The following is a 23164-nucleotide window of genomic DNA, read 5'->3' on the forward strand; positions in this document are numbered from 1 at the left end:
AATCATCGACCTTAGTAAGAAGATAAAATATTGATGAACAAAATAACATTAACTCAACCTCCCCTCATAGGTATATTTCTTTAAGCTGTTCGATTAGTTTATATAATCTTATAATCCTGTGCTTTGAATTTAACCAGCTATTAAAATCATACCTTTTCTAACTATTGTTTCTACTCTAACTTTTGTCAAGACAAATTGACGATCTAAGGTGAGAATTATAACTAAGGATAAAAAATACTAAGCAATCAACCAGCAATGACCGCTTAGTAAATTATACTTTAAAATTTGAATTTTACGGTAATCTAGGTGTGATTTTCAGTTTAAAGTTGTCGAGAATGGATTGTCGCCAAATTCTAACGTCGGAAAAATCTAGCTGCAATGGGTGCTACTGAAATGGATCATAGTTGGCATATTACATCTATTGACGGTAATAACCCGTGTAAGGCAAATAATGGGCTCAGATTTCGGGCTCGTGTTAGTAGAATTGCCGCCAAATGAAATTCAAAGTGGAAGTTAGCGAAATTGGTCGAATTCTATACTGTCGGTCGCGGAAAAAAAAACAAATTATACAGAGCCGTTAGCTTTAAAAAAGAGATTTTTAAATTGGACATGCCGTTCAGACGCGTGATGAAAAATCCCTTTGCTCTGTGTTTTATACCTTTACTGGCTATAATCGTTTTGTTGATTGCGGAATGCTTTGTATTCTAGAGTGTTGAAGTATGTATGTTGGATGTGCGGTCTAGGCTAGTGAATCTTTGTGCTTTGTGATGCGCTTTGTGATGTCAGTTTCTACCTTCTAAGGAACTGGTTTTTCTGTTCAATTAAGAGTATGTGTTACTAGTTGAATTGTCTCCTTTTCGCGAGCTCCTGATTATAATGACTCTCTCAATCTTCCTGAACTAATCATCAGTTTATTGTTTACATTAAACAAATATAATTTAACACTTTCACATTGACATTTGGAATAGCAATTGAATATTTAATATGCTCCAATTATGGTAATTAGTTAAGGATGACTAATGTAGGCGAGTAGCACTGTTAATTAGTTAAGAATGACTAACATAGGCGAGTAGCACTATGTTACACTTACACACTTGTTGATTCTTCCCTGGCGGCTAATTATGGAGGAGGGCAAAGATCGATGGATAAATGAATCATTAACTTAACTGAGCATTTTGATTAATTTACTGCATTTGTATGTCAAGTGAGAGTTGCACGAGCACTTTATAATTTTAAGTATAAATTTAACTAGACTAAATAGGCGATATTCGCAACTAGATTAGAGTGGAACTCAAATATACGCAAATGGTTGTCCCTAATACACATAATTTTAAGTGGTATTTAAATCTTTTAGTAGCAATATTATACTTTCAAACAACAGTTAATGGAAGCCACGTAGTCAATCTCATGGGTGATGTATGAATGTGAGTTCAATGAATACCAGTAACTGGTCAAATTTGGCTTAAGCTCTCCTCTCTTTCTGTGTTCGGACTTGTATTTTGTTCGAAGTTCCCGTTTACTACCCCCATTGACGAGCAAACTGATGTCCGTATGGATAAGGCTTTCGGTGTCTGACAGGCTTCCAATTCTCCTTGGGTCAGGACCATATACTTTTCACGAATCTTTGATCCGTGTTCCACAAATTCATTTCGATGCGCTGCTGCTACTGACAGAACCGGTTTGAGCTGTATGTTGCCGGCATTGGACTTAACGAATTTTGGAGTCAGTCTTCTGAAGATTGCAAACCGATGATATAGGTACATGATGAGTGCATGCAGGACAAGATTCCCCAAAAAGACTATTGCTGTCAATGTAAGGGAAAGCCGTAATGGTACATACTGTTCCATTTTGTCCACAAGGCTAGGTTTGAGCAATCGCATATTGTGTGCTATGGGTTTTGCTATCTCGTTCAGCTGATCGACTTTTGTCAGGTGTGGACTGTCTATGAGTTTCGCTTTAACATCTGAGTAATTTTACTCCGGCGTCAGTTTTGGATTCGTAGTATGGTAGGTCTGATAAGTCTGGCAGTTCTGTAATCAAGTGTGCTAAAGGGTCCGGTAGGGATACGCTGATTCGTTTGGCAGGGATTTTGTCGCAGCTATCTAAATCCGGTCTGATCTTTATGTCTTTGCTTATTAACTGTGTCCCACAGTCCAATGTTATTAAGCAGATATTACAGCCGGGGTGGTCTTCTCGTTTGGGAGTATTCAGTTCGTCAAGACTGTACTCCCGCAAGGAGAACGCAGCACTGGCTGAGGTAATTAACCAAATTCCATATCCAAGGCTGGTCGCTTTCTCCGGCGTTGGGAGGAGGATCTTTTCAGTCTCGCAAACCGTCAGCGCTGTCGTGGAGTGGAAATATAGCGTTGCCAGGCATGATGATTGTCCCAAGTGTGTCTCCATTGTCTGGTGACAGATCCGGTACGTCGAGGTTCCAAGGCAATTAGCGTACTGCTCTTCTGTCAGAACTGTTGTTTCCATGGAGTCCTCCGATATGGCCAAATAGGATCTTTCAAATTTTATGGCTTCGGTTGGATCGGCTTGTGGCATAGGTATCACCTGTGCCCGGTATATCTGGAAAGCTGTTTGACTCGATGCATATGGTATTGCCAGATTGAGCAGAAGTCCTTCCTCAATTGTCGTGACATCGCGAAGCAGTTTCGCGTCATAATATGAGTGGATATCGCTTGGCGGTATTGCAAGGGTCAAACGGTGGTGTTCTTTTTTTTGACTTTTATATACAGCGTCTATGACCGCCCACAGTGATTCTCGAGGTACTAGAGACATCGGTAATCGTTGATCCAGCAGAGTTGGTATCGAATTTAATACATTTGTCTTAGGGGCATAGAGGGCAGTTTTTTATAGCTTGCTATATCTGCATAGACTACGTTTAGTAGTGATGCTGCCGTATCAAAGTTGAAATTTATTTGCTGATTCGAGAATAGCGTTCGTGTGCAGTCTCGCAGAATGTGGAAATTTCCTTGAATTGTAGCAAACTGTTCTTCGATTATTTTCCAGTTCCTATTTTGATTTTCTATGGTTTGTTGTTGAATCGCTCTGATTTCAGACAACTCAATGGAAATCATAAAGAACTTCTCATTGCTTGATGATTTAATTTCAGACACATAGTCAGTGAGTGCCATTGAGTACTGTTCCAAAGTCTCGATGTTCTTTGCATTGGCTTGGGCCTGGTCCTGGCATGATCCAAAAATTCCCATAATTCCGCATCCTCCTGAATTGCCCATCATTACTCCAGAGCCAAATAGGCCAATTCCGGCGATGGCCGCTGCTGCAATTAGTGGAGCTCCCTGGCGGGTACGTGTGGAATCTGGCTGGTTTTTGTTGAGGAAGCGGGACGTGTCCGTTCTAATGGTCTGAGCTTCTTGCTTTGCTGCTTCAGCCTTATCCTCGATCATGTCCAGTAGCCAGTCGAGATTGAATGGGTCTGTCTTTGAATTAAAGTTCGTGGAAAAATCTAGAGGGCACCCTATAGAGGGTGTTCGCCATTTCTCCGAAAGTTTGACGAGGTACTTCCTCATTGCTGTCTTCAGCGTGAAATTGTACTTTGGAAAAGGGATAAGGAACTGGACATTTACAAACTTCTCTGCCAGTATGATCTTACTCTCCTTGTGGAAGATTATCCCAGATGAAAAAACATCGTCGTAGGATGCCAAAGTACTGCCTATTTGTAGGAAGAGTAGCAATAATTGCATTGTCCCTTCGTGGTATAGAGTAATGCTCCTAGTTAGTTTTGGCAATGTGACCTTTGTCTATGGGGTCTCGTAGATGGTTGAGTAATTGGTGTCGTGGTGTCCGCACCAGACGTTCGATTGTAGTTCAGAGATTTGTGAAAAAGGCTACTGTGGTAGTTCGAAAATTACAGAGTAGTTGATGTCGTCGAGATCGAAGTAGGCGCTTGTCTGCAAGGTGAAAATTGTTTCCGTGAGTTCTGCGGTCGTATTGAAACGGCAGGTAACTATCATGCGCAGATCACTACCCAACAAATATGCGATTATGATCAGAACTGTTGGATCTTCACTAGAAAAAACAGTACACTTCTCCGCATATGTGATTCACGTTGATCTCGCTAAAACCGATTAGGTCAATATTATATGGGATTGCAGAAAGTAGATCTGAGTTTATGATTGACTGCAATAGATGTTTGAATTGTTCGCTATTCATGAGCAAGGTTTCTGTTAGTGTAGACGGGAAGTTTGTTCGTTGGTTGTCAAGTTTCGATTTTGTCAATTTTGATTTGAATGCTTATTTCACTCTGTGGGCATCGTGGCATTTACTTTTGTATCGGTTAAACAGGATGTTCAAAGAGCAGGTTTCAAGTTTCAGTCGAGTTGGCATTTAAGTTAGTGAAAATTTTCGGTGACCTTTGTTGTTTGAAACGAATTGTCATTCAGGTTCAGTTTTTCTATTTAATCATTAAATTCAAGCTACTGAAGAAATAATGCAACTCGAAAACGTCTTGCTGTTGCGATTTGCCAGCATAATGGGGTTTTGGGCCGACAATCTGCCTGACAATGTTTCTCAAAATGAATTGCACGTGGTCTTAGATGAAATTAGAATTTTTGAGGAGCATTTGGAGGATATGCTTGCCACATATCTAGGCCGGGATTTGTTTTATGTATGCCTGGCAGTCCGCGGGGTGGTGTATGTGCCCTCCTTCTTCGCTGACTTGAATGAGTCGCTGATTCGAGCTGTTGCTCCGATTCTGCCGGCTGATACGCTGAGTCAGCTGGAGACTGAACTAGAGGAATACATATACATCGCGGATGTAGTTTCAGAATTGTACGGTGTACGTGCGCGACAATTGGAATAACTCAAAACTCTTTAAACTTCATTTAACTTTTAATCTGGATTTTGTACATAGTCTTCAATTTTAATTTATCTTCTATTTCTCATGTTTTTTGTTTCTGTTGAGTCAGAATAGACAATGGTATCGCGAAGTGTTTTGGTATTATCCATGATAAACATTTAAACTAAATTAACTTGAATTTCGTAAAATTCAGCAGCTGAATGAATTGGGCTAAAGTTCTTTTTAAATTGAGTTTCGACAGGTAAAACGTTCTTGAGTTGAGTAAGACAGTGAACAACCTCTTTTTTTTCAGTTTGTGATGTGTTTTTCAGTTGCATTTGGCAACACATCGGTGTTTTGTTGCCAAAATTGCAGTTTCGTTGAGTCTTCTGCTATGGTGTTTGCTATGCTTTGTGGCTAGCGTTGTGCTTTATCTACTAGATGAGTAGATTGAACTTGTTTACTTGAACTAGATTGAACTGGTCTACTTGAATTAGTACAGTTGTAGAGTTAAAATTAGCCGTTATGTTAAATCTTTTGGGTAAAATGTTTTGAATTTTAAATTTGTTAACACGTGCCTATTAACTTTGTTTAGTTTTCTTGCAGTTACTTTACCGTTTACTGTTAATTCAATTTTGTACTTTTTCAGATTGATTTGTTTTGAAGATGTTGACACGAAAGCGGAGTGTTCCTTTGAAGGAAAAAATTATAAAGTTTTTGAGTGTTCATCGGAGAGAGCGGCTTGTCGAACTGGGTTGGAAAAAAGTACCTTTTCTTCGTGCGAATGGTGTCACGTCCTGGGACCAGCTGAAGATCGTGGCCAATTCGGAAGGATTGGAAAATGTTTTTTTCGGAAAGTGGATGAGGTAACAATCCCGTTGCAGTTGCCGATTCAAAGCTCTGCGAAGTGGATGAACATTTCCTTGAGTGCGTTGCTGGTATTAGAGAGAACTCTGAAATCTCAACACGAATTGATTGCTTTCCTCTGGAGGATGGGAGTTCCAGGAAGTATCAGGATCTTCATTGCATTGCCACAGATTTAAATACAGATTCTGCCGCATGTAGTTTAACTCTCAGGGATTTAATGCCATTTACTGCCCCTAAAAATCTTATCGTCGTCAAACAGGACGCCATTGGGAGTAATGGTTGCTGGTGGACCGACGGACATATTAAGGTGGGAGGAGGAGACAGTATTTCGTATACGCCGCTGGGTTCGAAATTATTTCTGATTTGCCGGCGTGGTCATTTTTCTGCCAAATTCGAGTGATTGATGCGTGATCCCTGGTATTTCATGCATTACATAGAGACTGGGCCTCAAAATAACAATATTCCACATGTTTGGTTTTATATCCCATCGAAAAACCATTTTCTGTGCCAACCTGCCTGTTGTAGCCACGCTGTGTTAACTTGTGACTCTCCCGCGATTGTAACTGGCTGGGAGGCCCTGGACTTGGATGACAGCGCACGGATCAATACCGTTTTGAGTTGTTACGGACAGGGGCTGAGGAGAGGGACTTGGAAGAGTCTGATTACCAAGTTTGGCTTGGAGAAGATGTTAACTGAATTGAGGACCCTCAAGAAGTCAAACACGAACGTCTTTGAACATCTCGAGTATTTGAATTCGTTGTAGATCGATGTTGGTACAGCAGCTGATGAAGCGTCTTCGAGTGCTGGAATTTCAAAGCGAGGCAGGCCTTCCGGCCCATCAAAGAAAGCCAAACGTGCATTCAACCTTCCCGGAAGAGAGGAAAGTTATTCAAAGAAACAGAATCCGTTATGAAATTGTTATGTGATGTTGAACAGTAACTTGTCAGACGTAGAAGAGTGTTCTTAATTGTTTTTGTTACCATTTTTGGCAGTGCTTAACTTATAATGTCATCATGATGTTTCATAAATTGGTCAGTAAACGTGAGAGTACTTTGGTTAAAATTGATTGTTAATGTGCATTTAAAGTAAAATTGAATACTCGCGTGACGACTTTTTTGAGATTAAGTTAACAATGTGCGAAGTAAATGCTCTGAGGGGTTGGAAGAACAGTAGCCAATCATCATTAAAAGTTTGGAATATTTTCAGGCGTAGTTTTGACATGCGAAAGTTGTACTTCAATTTTTTTTTTAAATTCATTTTTCATTTTTTTTCGAAGAACTATTTTGTTGCGTTACAATTGTTGATTGAGTTGTTTTCATTGTGCCTGGATGTTACTTTTGGGATCGTTGGTCTCATAGTGTCATTTCAGAATTGTGTGTGTGCAGGATGTGAGGAGTTTACATCAAAATCAGTTTTGATATTTTATAACTGCTTTCGGAAATAGACACGTTATCATCGTTTTTTTTCTTTGACAATACTGTAGTGTGTGTGGCTATTTACACATCCGCCTGGTTGTTATTATTTTGTTAAACGTATATGAAGACTTTGATGTCTGTTTTTCGGAAAACGTCGAAAATTATGTTAAAAACTGAATAATCTTGCAGTTTATCCAGTCCACATCCTATCTTGGGAAGTGCAATTTGTTTTATCCCTTGCTCGATTAGCTGTTTCTTCATGCAGCGGAGGCTGCGTGTGAGGTCATAATAGGACGGTTTTTTGAAATATTGCGGTTTGTCACTAGATTGAATATTGATTTGTTTTGAGAAGGAATAAGCATTGAAACTGAGGCCCCAACTTGTGGTGTTTCGATCGACTTCAACGTGGGCTGTAGTGCTGGGTAGGCGTCGCGAATTTGCTGTGCTATTCCCTTGCTCATCTGGAAGTCACTAGAGACACAATGAGCGATGGAGCCTGGGAAATTCATCAGGTCTCCTGTGCCAAATATGACATTTGCTTCTTGAATAGAATTCAGCGTGTCTTTGCTGCTGCCATCTCCATCGTTTGGCCTCGTTGCCTGTTTTGTGCGTTTAAGGCTGCTTTTTATGATGCTCTTCTTTTGTTCCCTTGGAGGGAATAATTCATTTGCTTCAGCTGCTTGTTGTCGTATTTTTGCCTGGTTTTCTTTCCGTGTAGATCTTGGGCTAAAGGTAACCGGAGCGACTTCGTGTCCATCTACTGTTCGCAGACCATATTTGCGAGGGTGCTTCTCCCGAGGTGGTATTGGGTGGTATCGTACGTCGTTGCTGAATCGAGTTTGTCCATAAATCCTGTCACGTGCTATGGCTGCTGCTTTGCGTTTCGTTCGCGGTGGTTCTTGTACGAGTTGTTCCTCGGCAGTTTCGTCGCGTCCTTGTGCAATTCCACCTGTTTCTGCCGCTCCTGCTCTGTCCATGTGATCTTCTCCGAGGGGTGTGTCCTGTTGCTCAAGCCCTGGTGGATTGATTGGATCCAGTTCGGTGTCAGGTGGAGATGGCGGTCGTGGTGGCACTATTGGCAATGGTGGCTCACGTGGTGGTGCTGGTGGCGGTGGTGGAGGTAGCACTACTAGTGGCGGTACTGGAAGTGATACTGGAGGCGGTGGTGCCGGTGGCAGTGGTGCCATAATTACTGCAGGGGGTGGCGCTGGTGCCAGTGGTCCTCCTATTGGTATTGATAAGCGGATGGTAGTCGGAGTTGCTTGTTGGATTTTGCTGTCGTGTTGCGGTTGAACGTCGTCAAGCAGTCTAGGTAGGTAGTCATCAAATAGTCCTGGCTCACTGCGGTACTTGCTTAGTGACGGATCTACCACGAATTGAGCCTCATCGATTGGGTCAATGTCTTCTAGTTGATGCTGGGGTCGAATCGATCGGAGGCGAATTCTGTGGACACACTGTGTGTGGTTGGTTCCGACTTTCCTTACTATGTAATTGCTGTTAGTTAGAACCTTTTCCACTCTATACAAGGGGAGCCACACTTGGAGTGACTTATTCCGGGTATCAGACTGGTTTGTTAGAAGAGGGTTGAGGAGGAGACAGAACGAGTGAAGTACTAGCGGTTGGGCTAGTGCTTTCTGGTCGTAGTATCCCCGGTATCTGTGATATGATGACACGATGTTGTCTTTAGTCTCCTTGAACTTTTCGAGCATCGCGTCTTGTAACGCGGTTACAAAGTCGGCATTAGCCGTAGCAATTTCCAATGCTTTGGTCGAAAATCTGAGATCAAGCGGTTTGGTAGGCTCTCTCCCGTGAAAGATGGTGCTCGGACAACATCCGATTGACGAGTAGTATGACGTATTGTGTATGAAAGTCCCAAGGGGTACATAACGGTGCCAATCAGTCCATTGGGCGTCAGTATTAAGTTTGAGGATCATTTTCAGTGCCTCATGGGATCTTTCCACCAGTCCGATGGTTTGTGGGTGTTTCAGCGTTGCATGGCCAATTTTGATGCTTAGAAGGCCTGTGAGTTCGTGGATTAACTTAGACGTAAATACACTCCCCAGGTCCGACAGTATCCTTTTTGGCACATAACTATGCATGAAGAACATCTTCGTTAGTTCTCTTGCCACCGTGTCAGCGCTGGCGTTCGTCATTGGTGCTGCGAACAGGTATTTTGAAAAAACGTCGATTCCAGTTAGAACAAACTTGTACACCGATGACTTTAGCGGTCCGACTATATCGATTTGCATCATGTCACCAGGGTATGATTGTAACGAGGAAAGTGGTTGAAGTGGTGGTGTTTGATGTTTACTCGAAGCATTTTTAAGCTGCGGGCACGTTAAAGAGTTTTTGACTGTGTTGACCAGAAACTCCGAGAATCCTGGAAAATAGAATCTCCTTCGGAATTCCTCTGTGGTTCGTGTCATGCCAATATGTCCTCCTGTCATTGAATTATGGACTCTGTATATAGTTTCATTCCACGTGTGTTTTGTTACACAGAACTGTGTGTTTGATTTTACCCGTATCGTCGTAGAAATTGCGGAGGAGGACTTCGTCTTCAATGACAAGTCTATTAAATTGCTTTGCATACTTCTTTAGTCGGCTATTTGCATACGTAAGATCTGGTATTTCGCCTGTTCTTATCCACTTCTTTACGTCTTCGATGTCGGTGTCTTGTTGTTGTTCCTTTTTTCTGTCAATGGGCTCATTTTTGGAGTCTAGTTCAATGAGGTTCTCTGCTGGATCTGGGTACTCTATCGCATTCAAAATGGGCCTCTTCAACATTACGAGTGCCTTAGGCTCTATTGTTCCTTGACTATCACGTGTTGCTTGTTTTTCGAGGTATGCTTGGTAAAGTCCTAATCTTTGCAGGTTTGCTACTAGAGCTTCATCGACCTGTTCTGGTTCAGAAAATGCCTCATTGATAGATTGAACCAGGTTAAGCGATGCATCGGGTACTCTTGCTGTTGTGTCAACATAAATTTCTCTGACTGGTATTTTGTCTGTCAGTTTTAGTGAGAGAGATGCCGATGGGTCCGTTTGCATCCTGGACAAGAAGTCTGCTGCGTAGTTTGCTGTTCCTGGGATGTGGGCGATTAAGATGTTGAAAGACAGTACTCGGTCCAGGAAATTCCACACTGATGGCGGTATGGTTTTTGCCTGAAAGAATTGCGTCAGACTTCTATTATCTGTTAATACGATCACTGGTTTGACTGATCCCCAGATGTAGTGCGAGAAATGATCAAGTGCGAAATACAAGGCTAGGAATTCTTTGTAGTAGATTGAAAATTTCAGCTGTGCTGTATTGAATAGCCGGGAACCAAATGAAACGGGCGCGTACGTCTTGATTTCTTCGTTTTTCTCGTTTTGGACGTAGTCCTCGACCATTAATACGAATCCAGTCCCGTGGTAGCTGGCATCGCAGAGTATGACATACTGCAGTCCTGGCTTGGGTAGTCTGAGTGTCAACGTGGTCGCTTGTATTAAGTCTGCTTTGAGAGTTTCAAGGTTTTTATGGTGATCTTCAGTTATTTCGAAGTCGATCTGCTTTTTCAGCAGCTTATAGAATGGTATTAGTTTTTCACCAAGACTCGGCATGTAGTTCCTAAAAAACTGCACAAACCCGATGAGTCTTTTTACTTGTTTCACTGTTCTTGGCATTTTTATTTTGCTTAGAAATGCGGAATTTTTTGCTTCCTCTGGCGTAACTCCTTGTGTTGTTACTACACTTCCTAGGAATTTCATTCTTTGTGTTCCTATTTCGCATTTCTTAGGTGAAAGTTTTAGACCTGATTTTCGGATGCACTCAAATATTTTCTTTAGTGTGGGAATTAGTTCCTGATAACTATTCACCGCACTTCCTATATCATCCATGAATTGAGTACACAGATCAGCTGCTAGGCATGGATCGAGGTAGTGACGGATGAATGAACTGAATCCCGTGACAGATTTACTTAGACCTTGGGCTAGGCATTTATAGGCGTACGTCCGCGACCCGAAGTTAAATGCCAAAAGTTGGACCGAAAGGTCATCTGCCATTTGCACACAATGGTATGCTTGTGAGCAGTCCAATTTAGTAAACAAACTCTTTCCGGCAAAGTGGTTTGATGCATCGATCATGTTTGATATTAGAAAATTGCTATTTATATAGTCCGTTTTGATTGAATGATTGATACGCCGGAGGTCAATCAACATCCGCAATTTTCCAGATTGCTTTCTATGGGCAAACAACGGACTACTGTATTTAGAATGTGACAGTGTTGTTATAAGTCCGAAGTAGTGCATCAGAGCTAATTCAATCGTCAGTTCATTCCTTAGTTGGATGGGCGTAGGTGGTCCTTGAGTGTACAGTGGGCGTTGATGTTCGGGTGTCAACTTGATCTTTAGGTCGGAATTATAACCCACGTCAAATCTGTGTTTGGCAAATATATCCGCATATTTGATCAGCAAATGTTCTACTTCTGACCTTTGGTAATTTGTCAACACTGAATTCTCCCACTGAAAGTTACTCAAAAAGGTCATCCGGTCCTGAATGTTATTATTTGGTTCAATTATCTCAAGACCTTGAAAGTAAAGGATTTGGTCGTAAATTTCCATTTGGATACTGGGAAGTGATTCCGGGTTAGGGCACGTTTCGGGCGTCGGGAACCAAAATTTCTCGTATTCAGGTGGTGGTTTTTGTTCTGATCCTAAGGAAGGGCTTGTTTTTTGCGAAATTATTTTGTTAATTCCGAGTTCGACATTATCCGGCTGGTTAATTTTCGCTAATGCCAAAGTTTGCGGCTCGATCTGTATTAAATTTTCGTATTCGGTTAGCGTGAGTATCGAAAATTTTCCGATTTCGGTTTTAAAAGGCAACGTTAAGTTATGTTCTGTCATGTTAAATGCCGTGACATAGACGATATTTTGTTTGTTAACTTCATGTATTGATGAGGTTACTGCTAATTCGCATTTTTCTTCGAGTTCCTGTGATGGGACTACGATTCCTGTCGTTTTTTCCATGTCAGTCGGGATATCTTATAATTGGCACTCGATTATGACTGTTTGATGAGGTGCAATTATTTGTTTCTTGGTGAGAACAAGAGGACATTTTTTCACTCGGTTGGTGCGTCTAGGTGCATTGGCGGGTTTAATTTCGTTGATTTGAAGTGTCAAATCTGGAAAGTGAAGTAGATTGTATTTTGAGCAGACATTTATATGGTGTTTTTTAAAGAAAGGGTTTCCCAGGATCGTTGAATTCGCTGAATTCAGCACTAGGAACGTTTCCGTAAAGTTCATATCTGCCATATGAAATTCAATGGTTACTTCAGTTTCAATTGACACCAGTTGGCCTCCTGCCATTCGCACTTGCTTGAGGCTTGATTTTGCCGTTTTATAGGGTGCGAATAGTGTTTTTTCGTTTTTAATTTCATCGAATGTTTGTTTCGAAATAACGTTTGCACATGCTCTTGTGTCAATCAGTACTTTTTTTGAAGGCTTAGCGCTAATCTTATTTTCATATAAGTTAGCACTGTTCCTTCGGTTGGGATGACTGCGTATAGATCAATAATTTCATCGTCTTGTACGTCTTGAATATTTGATTTGCGTGATTTTCGCGATTTACGTGATTTTTGTGATTTAGATGAATTGACTGACTGACTTTGTGGCTGAATTAGTTTTTTTGGTTCCATTTGGAACGGCAAATTCTGTTGCTGCTGTCCCTGTGGCTTGAGTTTGTGCCAACATTGGCTTATGGTATGGCCAAACTTCCCGCAGTGATCACAGAATTTTGATCCAGTGCGAACTGCTGCTGTATTTGGGTGTGCGCCTGCTGCATCATTGGTTGTGCAACTTGTTGGGCAAACTGGGGATTCTGTTGTGGTGGCGTAGCTATCGCTTGTTGCTGTTGGGTTTGTTGGCCCTGAGGGTACATCTGGTTCGGATAAAATTGAGCGTTCTGTTGTGTTTGGGGGTAGTTCTGGTGTTGTTGGAAATAGGGGTTCGATTGCATTCCAGGGATCTGTTGGGGGAACTGGAACATTTGTGGGGGGTACTGCATATTTTGAAACCCGGAGAAACCTTGGTTTCCGTATTATCCATCATTTCTCTGCTGTCCGTTCTTTTTTCCTTTACCAAATCTACCCCTTCTTTGATTGTATCCTTGTTATCAATTTTACTTTAAGCACCGAGAGTTTTAAGTTTCAACTAACTGTTTTTGTACACTGTATCAACTTTCCTGGAGAAGTATAGTAGTTGTCATCAACACAAAACAGTTAAAGTTTCCTTTTGTCCCTTGCTGTCGTCTCTCACTGGCTGTAGTCAGTTTCTGTTTTTGCCCCGCTTTTCTGCTGTTTGAGCCAATTACTGCCGTGATCTTGTTTCAGCTTGTGGCGTATGGAAGTCGTCTTGTGTTGGATGTCGTCTTGTTTTCACTCTCACTTTGCAATCAGCTTCAGCTTGTCTTGAAAGGTTGGTAACATCATCCCACTCATAGTCGCCATGTTATATACCTTTACTGGCTATAATCGTTTGGTTGATTGAGGAATGCTTTGTATTCTAGAGTGTTGAAGTATGTATGTTGGATGTGCGGTCTAAGCTAGTGAATCTTCAACTCAGGGATGCGCTTTGTGATGTCAGTTTCTACCTTCTAAGGAACTGGTTTTTCTGTTCAATTAAGAGTATGTGTTACTAGTTAAATTGTCTCCTTTTCGCGAGCTCCTGATTATAATGGCTCTCTCAATCTTCCTGAACTAATCATCAGTTTATTGTTTACATTAAACAAATATAATTTAACACTTTCACATTGACATTTGGAATAGCAAATGAATATTTAATATGCTCCAATTATGGTAATTAGTTAAGAATGACTAATGTAGGAGAGTAGCACTGTTAATTAGTTAAGAATGACTAACATAGGCGAGTAGCACTATGTTACACTCTGGCCGCGAAAGGATTCAATTATGTGCCCCTCGAGTTAGCTCGGAGCACTAAACTAATAACGATGTCCCCTTACAGGACTTAGGCAAGCACCAAAAATTTTGTATATTCTGTTCGATGGCTTAATAGAACAAACGGATTTCCTGCGGCTAGAGTCTGTGGGGCAACTATTCATATTCTTCTGGATGGGTCGTTTCCCAATTGATTGGCCTCGTCCCAGTTACACGCTTCAGAATCCAGGAGAAACTGTGGTCATTCCAGGGATTTGTGCTTATCTTCGGTTGGTCCTTGCTGGTAAAGATCGATGTTGCCTTACAGGGGGTAAGTTTTAACGATTAAGAATAAGAATATGCAACATAAGAACCAAAACTTTGTGTCTCGGATTTACTTTGTTCGGACGAGAAAATCGAGGTAAAAAATCAAATCATGATCATCAAACTGTTATCAGCGCCATGGAGGTTTCCATGAAGATTTTTTAGGTGTTTCCGTTTCAGATTGAGCGGCATCACGGTACGGTGTCGGTATAGGTACGGTACGGTAGCTGGACTAATCGATTAGTCCAGCTACCAGCAGCAACGATAGCTGTAATAATATATAATTAATGATTAAAACCTCGCTTTTACATATATCTCAAGTCTTGACCGCTCTAGTCATCATATGGTAACAGGAGTGTGGGATCGCCATCAGAGCGATACGAATTCATGCGGAAGAAGACAAAAACATGAATACGGATATTCTAATTAAAGCGAAGGAGGCGACTACTGAAGAAAAAGAAAAAAGAAACCCACTCAAGGGTTGATAGCAGTTATTCTAACATCCAGAGACAGAGAAGATTGTCTAAAAACCGAAGCAGCCATGCCATTTTCAGCGACATTGTCTTAGACTAACTGATCAGTGGTTTGTTCGACCAGTGAAAAATCAATAACCGGAAAACTTTTTTAAAGAGTAGTTATGTCATGATCTTAGAATATCATGATGTCATTGAACTGTAATATCAAACATTAGCCAAGAGAAATAGTTATCCTTATTTAATTATGGATTGTTCCTAATGGAATCTTTGCTGTTTGATTATTATATAATACTGTAAATACCACCAAATTGTTCATACTGATCAAGTATAAAACAATCACTAATCGATTAGTCCAGCTACCAGCAACAACGATAGCTGTAATAATATATAATTAATGCTTAAAACCTCGCTTTTACATATATCTCAAGTCTTGACCGCTCAAGTCATCATAAACTGGTGAAGGCCAGAAGAAGGGAGTTAACTTGATTCAACGCAAGGTGCTCGAGTCATAAAAACTTCAAGTTAGACGGAGAGCAGTACCTGGCAATCATGAAGGTCGACTTTGACATCAATGGCAAGTACCTGAACCTCAGATCGATATTTCAGATCGATATTTCCTACTGGCTTTTGGCACCATTGGATCCAAGATTAAAGGAAATTACAAAAGTACCAGTATCGAGAATGAAAAGTTACTAACCAACAAACAGAGTGCAATATGGCATTGCTGCCCTCGACGCTAACAGATTTTGCAAGGCAGTCAACTCGCACTGGGCGAAAACCGTAGATGCCCTCAGATATATCCGAGCAATAGAACAGCAGATGGGACAATTAAGCGCTATTGCTGTGCAACACTATGAAATTGCATAGAACAAGAAACGCAACAGTGCATTAAATACTACCTTGCTAGACAATAAGTGTCATTGCAACGAAATCGAAGGAAACGAGGGCGCTTTAAATTTCAGAAAACCAAGAGAGCGAGGGGACGATAACAGTCACGAGGGGGGAAGGGGTAAGGTGGTGCAGCGATGATAGTCTATCGTCTACAGGACAAAAACAAATCGACATTTACTTCAAACTACTCAAAAAATTGTGTCCATACTGAGCAACCATTATTAACACTCAGTATTAATGAAAAAAGCTGAATCGCAACAGTTGAGCCAAAACTGACCCCCAAAAATTGTTGAAATCGAAAAAAAATTTCTTTTTGGCAATTTTTGAGATCCTCTAACTCGATGACCTCTACAGATACCCATACGATTATGATTCCAAGCAGTACTCAATAGCAGTTCTATAGGATGACTTAGTTTCAACAAAATTCAAAAATTGGAAAAAAGTTATAGGTCTTTAATTGCACCACAATCGACCTCTTCTTATTTTTAAAGCCATTTTGAAGCACTATAACTTATCAACTTTTGCTCCAAGTGACGTTAAAATCAATGTCCATGCTATCCAATTAATTGCCCACACAGAAATAAAAACCAAAGCTGAATATTAATATTAAGGCCACGAAACGCTTCAGAAAATTGCTCAGAATCAAAAGAAGTCGACTTTGAAGACCATTTGAGATATCTTGTAAACGTGGGGAAATTCACAAGTATCTATAGGTCGACCTTTCACTCTATTTCGCGTCGCCGCAATATGTTTCCCTTTAATCACTGGGTCGGTGGGGCAATCAAGTACCAGTGATGTTTACAATCCCAAAAGGGTCGATTTGGTGGTTAGCCGTTCTGTATCGTACTATGTTGCTCGCCCCTTTGTTGTGCTCTCTCGACTGTATCTCACTCGTCATTCAATAATCGATCGCAATAACAATTTCGATAGTAAGAATGAATTAGGAGATAAATATAACCAACTACAGAATGGCCTATAATTGGCTCAAATATAAATTAATCGTTCAGTTAAGAAAAAGGGTCTGCGACTGTTACCAATTAACCAACTGCTTCCAACAGTTATCAATATTTCCTTTCTATTAACTTTTCAGAGTTACCTCTCTGAACTTCACTTTCTTCCCGAAAGTACTTGGAAAAATCACCCAACCCGATAAATTAACAACTTTCACGAAGTTGTTCCTTCAAGGTATTTTGTAACTTTTTCCAACCAGCTGAATCCGTTTTCGCTAACTTTCGTTCTCCTTTCGCAAAGGTCGACCGGAACGTCCGTACCTTAAGTCTATTTACCCTTAGTTTTAGTTAGAGATGCCATCCCCTTATAAGTCTTAACATACGCCTAAGTACCTCCCACGCAGCATTCCAGTTCATAAACTCAACGTGATCACATTAACTTAAATACCAAGTTCGAATAACAACTGCAACTTCAACTTAATCCGAGTTATGTTTACATATCAAAATACCCAAGGACTTTATTTAATTATCCCGTATCTTTTCCCTTTTCCCATGACTAGGATAAAATCCCAGTGAACTTAATTTCCTAATTATCGTAATCCAAAAATTCCCATACGTAGCCTATTCAAATTTCAACTTAATCGACCTTCAGGGTAAGCCGTTCCCTTAACTGGGGTCCAATTGAGCCAATAAAACATCCCCCAGAAGCCAATGGAATATCCTGTACATTGCTAATATTTAAGTTAATTAATTCCCTATTCCCTTGTCTAAATTGCCAAAATAATATGTGACTACTTTTCTGTGCCATTGACGCATTCCTATTTATAGTTCATTCACCAATTCAAATTGAACCCAATGTTTGTTTAGCTAACTCGTAATAATTCCAACAATATACCGCTATACATTAAGCCAAGATATTCCATCGAATTCAGGGAAATGCCTAACTAAATTCCCATACATGCCAATCACCACCCAAGATCAATGGCATAGCTTCATTAACCTTGCTGATTACAAACCATACAATTTGGGCTATTTTCCGGTGCTAAATTTAAGGGTTTTGGAGCTAAAAATCCAAAAGGTCAAATAAAGGTCACCCCGGGGTCACCCGGGGTCAAATTCCCCATAATCGGTTCGAGGTCACATGGGAGTCCTACCTACCAAGTTTCATCCATATCTGACCAATACTTCCCAAGTTATCCCGTTTTTAAGGTCCATTATCACTTTTCCCGGAAAAGGTCAATTAGCACCGGAAAGGTCAACTGGGAACTAAGACTTACAGGGATCCTTTTTACCGGGGTGGGTCATACTACGCATAAGTACCTTAAAATCGATATGCCCTCGCGCATTATTTTTCGCAAATTGCCTATTAACACCTCCAAGGGGTGATTTTCCCAAGTGCTAATAGCCCGTGCCCTTGGCCCAATCGGGTCATCGTCCTAACATACGATAGACCATGTCACTACCTACCATCCCTGTAAGTTTCAGCTCTCTAGGGTCACTGGGGGGTCGAGAAATACCCTCCGGAAGTTGGGTGGGGGTTTGGTTGTTTAGGGCGTAAATCGGGCCGAGGTGACCTTGGGGAAACTTCAAACTTAAGCTTCCCTCGCCCAGGGCTACCACATATATAAAAATGAGCTCAATCGGACCAGTAGTTAAGGATTTCCGGTGGGGCCATTTGCACTTCCGGGAACCGTTATTACTCGGCCCCGGGGGGTCGGGCGGGTCCGGCTCTTTGCATGCCCGGGTCAAATTATCTTTAGTATCACTCCACTAAATTTCATAAAGTTCGCCCGGGTAGTTCCCGAGTTGGGGGGAGTTTCCGTGAGCTGTTGCATTTTCTATTTCCACTAATGAGGGGGATTAATTCCATAGAACTTAAGCAAATACAAGTTTAGTTCAATCTTAACTTAACCACTTCATTATTTACTAATCAATTATTAAGTTACGTTCTAAACTCTCAATTTATCTTATTGCATATCATTCAATTTATCATCGCTATCATGGATTTTGAAACATATACCAAAATCTACCAATATCTCCGAGCCAGCCCAAGCGAACGGCGAAAGATACTAACCGGCCTTGAACGGAATAAGAGGACCGCGTTCTGTATCAAGGCGAAGAAGTTTGCCCTTATTGACCATACGCTGTGCCGGAAAGATCGTTCTACACGATGTTAACGTCTATCCAGTGTTACGCAACTTACACAGGTCGACCTTAGAACACCGGGGAAACTGCCGTGAAGTACATCGAAAAGCACGTTCGAAGTATTTCATAGAGGGGGACCTCCGCGATGTCTGCCAAAACGTCTGCTTCGAGTGTATCAAATGTACTGAAGCCCGGATGATCCTATCCGACGAGGTTCCCATGCGGCACTTATCAGCCAAGGCCCGCGAAAGAATATGCCGGACGATTATGACGCCGTTGAAGAAAGCAAAGGGAAACCGTACGCATAAACCTCGCGTCCCTGTCTTCGTTGCCGGGAAAACGCCTATCGCCACCCAAGACTGCGATAGCGCTAGTATTACTACGCACGATCCGGTTACAATTGAAGGTGCCTGCACCCTTTCTTCGTGTTTACTGGATTGCATACATTACCTTGTTACTGGGAGAAAGGTACAGTCGTACCGCCTGCAACGGGCCTTGGAAGATCAGCAATCGCGCGAACGAAAGCGGTTAGACTCATATTATTACCCTTATCACGATCTCAACAAGAACTTATTGTCCCGAGGGGTCATTGATTCCGACATGCACCAGTCTGATAGCCACTGAAAATCATTCTATGTGGCAAATAAACATCAGGTGAATCGATATAGCCATTGAAAATTATTCTATGTCGCAAATAAACATCAGGTGAATCGATATAGCCATTGAAAATCATTCTATGTGGCAAATAAACATCAGGTGAATCAGTATAGCCACTGAAAGACATTTTATGTGGCAAATAAACATCAGGTGAATCGATATAGCCATTGAAAATCATTCTATGTGGCAAATAAACATCAGGTGAATCGATATAGCCACTGAAAATCATTCTATGTGGCAAATAAACATCAGGTGAATCGATATAGCCATTGAAAATCATTCTATGTGGCAAATAAACATCAGGTGAATCGATATAGCCACTGAAAATTATTCTATGTGGCAAATAAACATCAGGTGAATCGATATAGCCATTGAAAATCATTCTATGTGGCAAATAAACATCAGGTGAATCAGTATAGCCACTGAAAATCATTCTATGTGGCGAATAAACATCAGGTGAATCGATATAGCCACTGAAAATCATTTTATGTGGCAAATAAACATCAGGTGAATCGATATAGCCATTGAAAATCATTCTATGTGGCAAATAAACATCAGGTGAATCGATATAGCCACTGAAAATCATTCTATGTGGCAAATAAACATCAGGTGAATCGATATAGCCATTGAAAATCATTCCATGTGGCAAATAAACATCAGGTGAATCGATATAGCCACTGAAAATTATTCTATGTGGCAAATAAACATCAGGTGAATCGATATAGCCATTGAAAATTATTCTATGTGGCAAATAAACATCAAGTGAATCGATATAGCCATTGAAAATCATTCTATGTGGCAAATAAACATCAGGTAAATCAGTATAGCCACTGACAATCATTCTATGTGGCAAATAAACATCAGGTGAATCGATATAGCCATTGAAAATCGTTCTATGTGGCAAATAAACATCAGGTGAATCGATATAGCCATTGAAAATCATTCTATGTGGGAAATAAACATCAGGTGAATCGATATAGCCACTGAAAATCATTTTATGTGGCAAATAAACATCAGGTGAATCGATATAGCCATTGAAAATCATTCTATGTGGCAAATAAACATCAGGTGAATCGATATAGCCACTGAAAATCATTCTATGTGGCAAATAAACATCAGGTGAATCGATATAGCCATTGAAAATCATTCCATGTGGCAAATAAACATCAGGTGAATCGATATAGCCACTGAAAATTATTCTATGTGGCAAATAAACATCAGGTGAATCGATATAGCCATTGAAAATTATTCTATGTGGCAAATAAACATCAAGTGAATCGATATAGCCATTGAAAATCATTCTATGTGGCAAATAAACATCAGGTAAATCAGTATAGCCACTGACAATCATTCTATGTGGCAAATAAACATCAGGTGAATCGATATAGCCACTGAAAATCATTCTATGTGGCAAATAAACATCAGGTGAATCGATATAGCCATTGAAAATCATTCCATGTGGCAAATAAACATCAGGTGAATCGATATAGCCACTGAAAATTATTCTATGTGGCAAATAAACATCAGGTGAATCGATATAGCCATTGAAAATTATTCTATGTGGCAAATAAACATCAAGTGAATCGATATAGCCATTGAAAATCATTCTATGTGGCAAATAAACATCAGGTAAATCAGTATAGCCACTGACAATCATTCTATGTGGCAAATAAACATCAGGTGAATCGATATAGCCATTGAAAATCGTTCTATGTGGCAAATAAACATCAGGTGAATCGATATAGCCATTGAAAATCATTCTATGTGGGAAATAAACATCAAGTGAATCGATATAGCCATAACCGACGAGAGAACAATTGCAGAAATTAGATTGTCTAAAAGATTTAGATCTTTTTGAGACAATGTGCAAAGTTCTAAACATTCCAATGGAAGTGAAGAAGATATGGGCGAGAAAACGATTGATGCCTTGGTTCAGAGCTAACATGACTGCATGGTTGTACGAGTATGCGAAAAAGCATATGTCGAAACATGGCAGAGTGTACAGTGAATATCAGCTGGACATTGGGGCAGGAGCTTTCAAGCGAGCTTTCGTGACTCATCGGAATGCAGTGACCACCGCTGTGAAAAGAATTTCCAGAACGAGTGAGCGTAGTGGAAATGAGAAGGCAGAGATGCTGAAAGAAGATCTGGAGAGAAACGTGACGTTGTGTCTCCACAACAGCTTCTGTAGAAACAGAGAATCCAACGTGGATCCCCTACCTTGTTGTAAACAGAGGGTAGAAGAGCAGAAGTGTTGGAGGACGGCTTCCAACAGCGTCAGGATAGTCAACGACGTGCTACAAGACACGGAAACCGAAAGCGCGGAGTCAGCATCGCAGGAGGAGGAAATGGAACATTGATGAATGGTCGAGAAAACAAGAGGCAAGAAAAAAGAAAATTAGAAGAATTTAGAAGTTTTAGAACTTCTAAACGACGAAAAAAGAAGAGAACAAAGAAATGATGAAGAAAATTAAAACTCAGAATTGTTTTATGTGTGTGAAAAACTCAAGTGAGAAACCAAGCAACCAAGTTGTAATTGAAAACTGAAACATTTTGTTGAGTTCTGAAATTGTTGCATTTATAAATTTGCATTTTGATTTTAGCGGAAGTGGCTTTAGAGACACTTATTATTTATTTAGAAAGGCTTAAGAAAAGAGTATATTTAAATATTCCAGCCTGCATGATTGTTTTTAATCACTTAAGAAAACTGATCACTTTGTGGTGATATGAAAGACTTGAGTGACCTCTTGAAGAGGGAGGTTGGTGCATTGTTCTTTCTAACCACAAAGTTTCTTAGTTTTAATATTCAGGACAATAAACAAGCAAGATTTCCGAAGGGAAGGAGCATAGTAGGATAATTTTAGCTTGTTGGTTGGCAGGACTGTCCTGCAAGCCAACACTTTTTAAATCTAAGAGAAAAAGTTTTAATCGGGACATAGACACTGGAAGTCAGAAAACATGTTTTATCTGAGGTTATATTCTCAATGTGCAGATTGATGAAAGAATTTGAAGGCTATAGTGATGTAGTATGATGCCATTTATATTCTGCAGTGAGTTGATATGACGTGGATAAAAGTAATTCCGTGCAATTTGTAAATTCTGTTCGAGGGCACTGTAACCATTTTATGAACATTGCGCGATTCAATGAGGACATTGACCGGACTGTCCGGGGAGTATGTGACATTCGACCAGAATGGCCAAAATGCAGTCTCTGCAAAATTCGGGATTTTAGCAGCAAGCCTTCCGAATTGGCGATTTGGAACGGATAGGGACGTTATTTGAACGATTGGCCAAACGGTGAAGGCTAGAAGATTCTGGAATTCTAAATTTTAAAAATTCGAATTATGACGTCATTTTTCTGAGAAACGTCAGAAACGGCCATTTTAGCTAAAATAGCAAAAAGAAACAGAACAACTTTTATCTGCGATTGCGAACAGTACGAAAATCGAGACTAAAAAACAACAACGAACGACAGAACAGCAGAGGACGTTCCGAGTTGCAACTATTGTGCTGTTACAATAGTTGCAAGGCCGTTGCGAACAACGGTGAAGGGTAAAAACCAGCCCTCCGAGTTAGCGTGAACTTGAGGTTAAGGAGCTTGATTCGCCGGATTCAAGAATCCGGAAGGGTCTCGGGACGGGAACTTTTATGAACTTGTATTGAATTTTAGCATCCTGTCATGTCCTGACTTGAATTTAATTGATATTTGGATCAGTTTTGGCAAGGA

At 40.6% G+C, this 23164-nt stretch overlaps 2 protein-coding genes across 2 annotated transcripts in view; both read right to left on the reverse strand.

Annotated features, from left to right (window-relative positions):
• Positions 1 to 23164, reverse strand: part of LOC134846007 (vacuolar protein sorting-associated protein 29-like) — a 151527-nt gene that overhangs the window by 126415 nt on the left and 1948 nt on the right. The window lies entirely within an intron of this gene.
• Positions 12818 to 13126, reverse strand: LOC134846794 (uncharacterized). Its single transcript, XM_063864185.1, has one exon. The coding sequence runs from the start codon at positions 13124 to 13126 to the stop codon at positions 12818 to 12820; it is 309 nt and encodes a 102-aa protein (XP_063720255.1).

This window comes from Symsagittifera roscoffensis, chromosome 5 (genome assembly GCF_963678635.1).
Source record: "Symsagittifera roscoffensis chromosome 5, txSymRosc1.1, whole genome shotgun sequence".
Taxonomy (NCBI): domain Eukaryota; kingdom Metazoa; phylum Xenacoelomorpha; order Acoela; family Convolutidae; genus Symsagittifera; species Symsagittifera roscoffensis.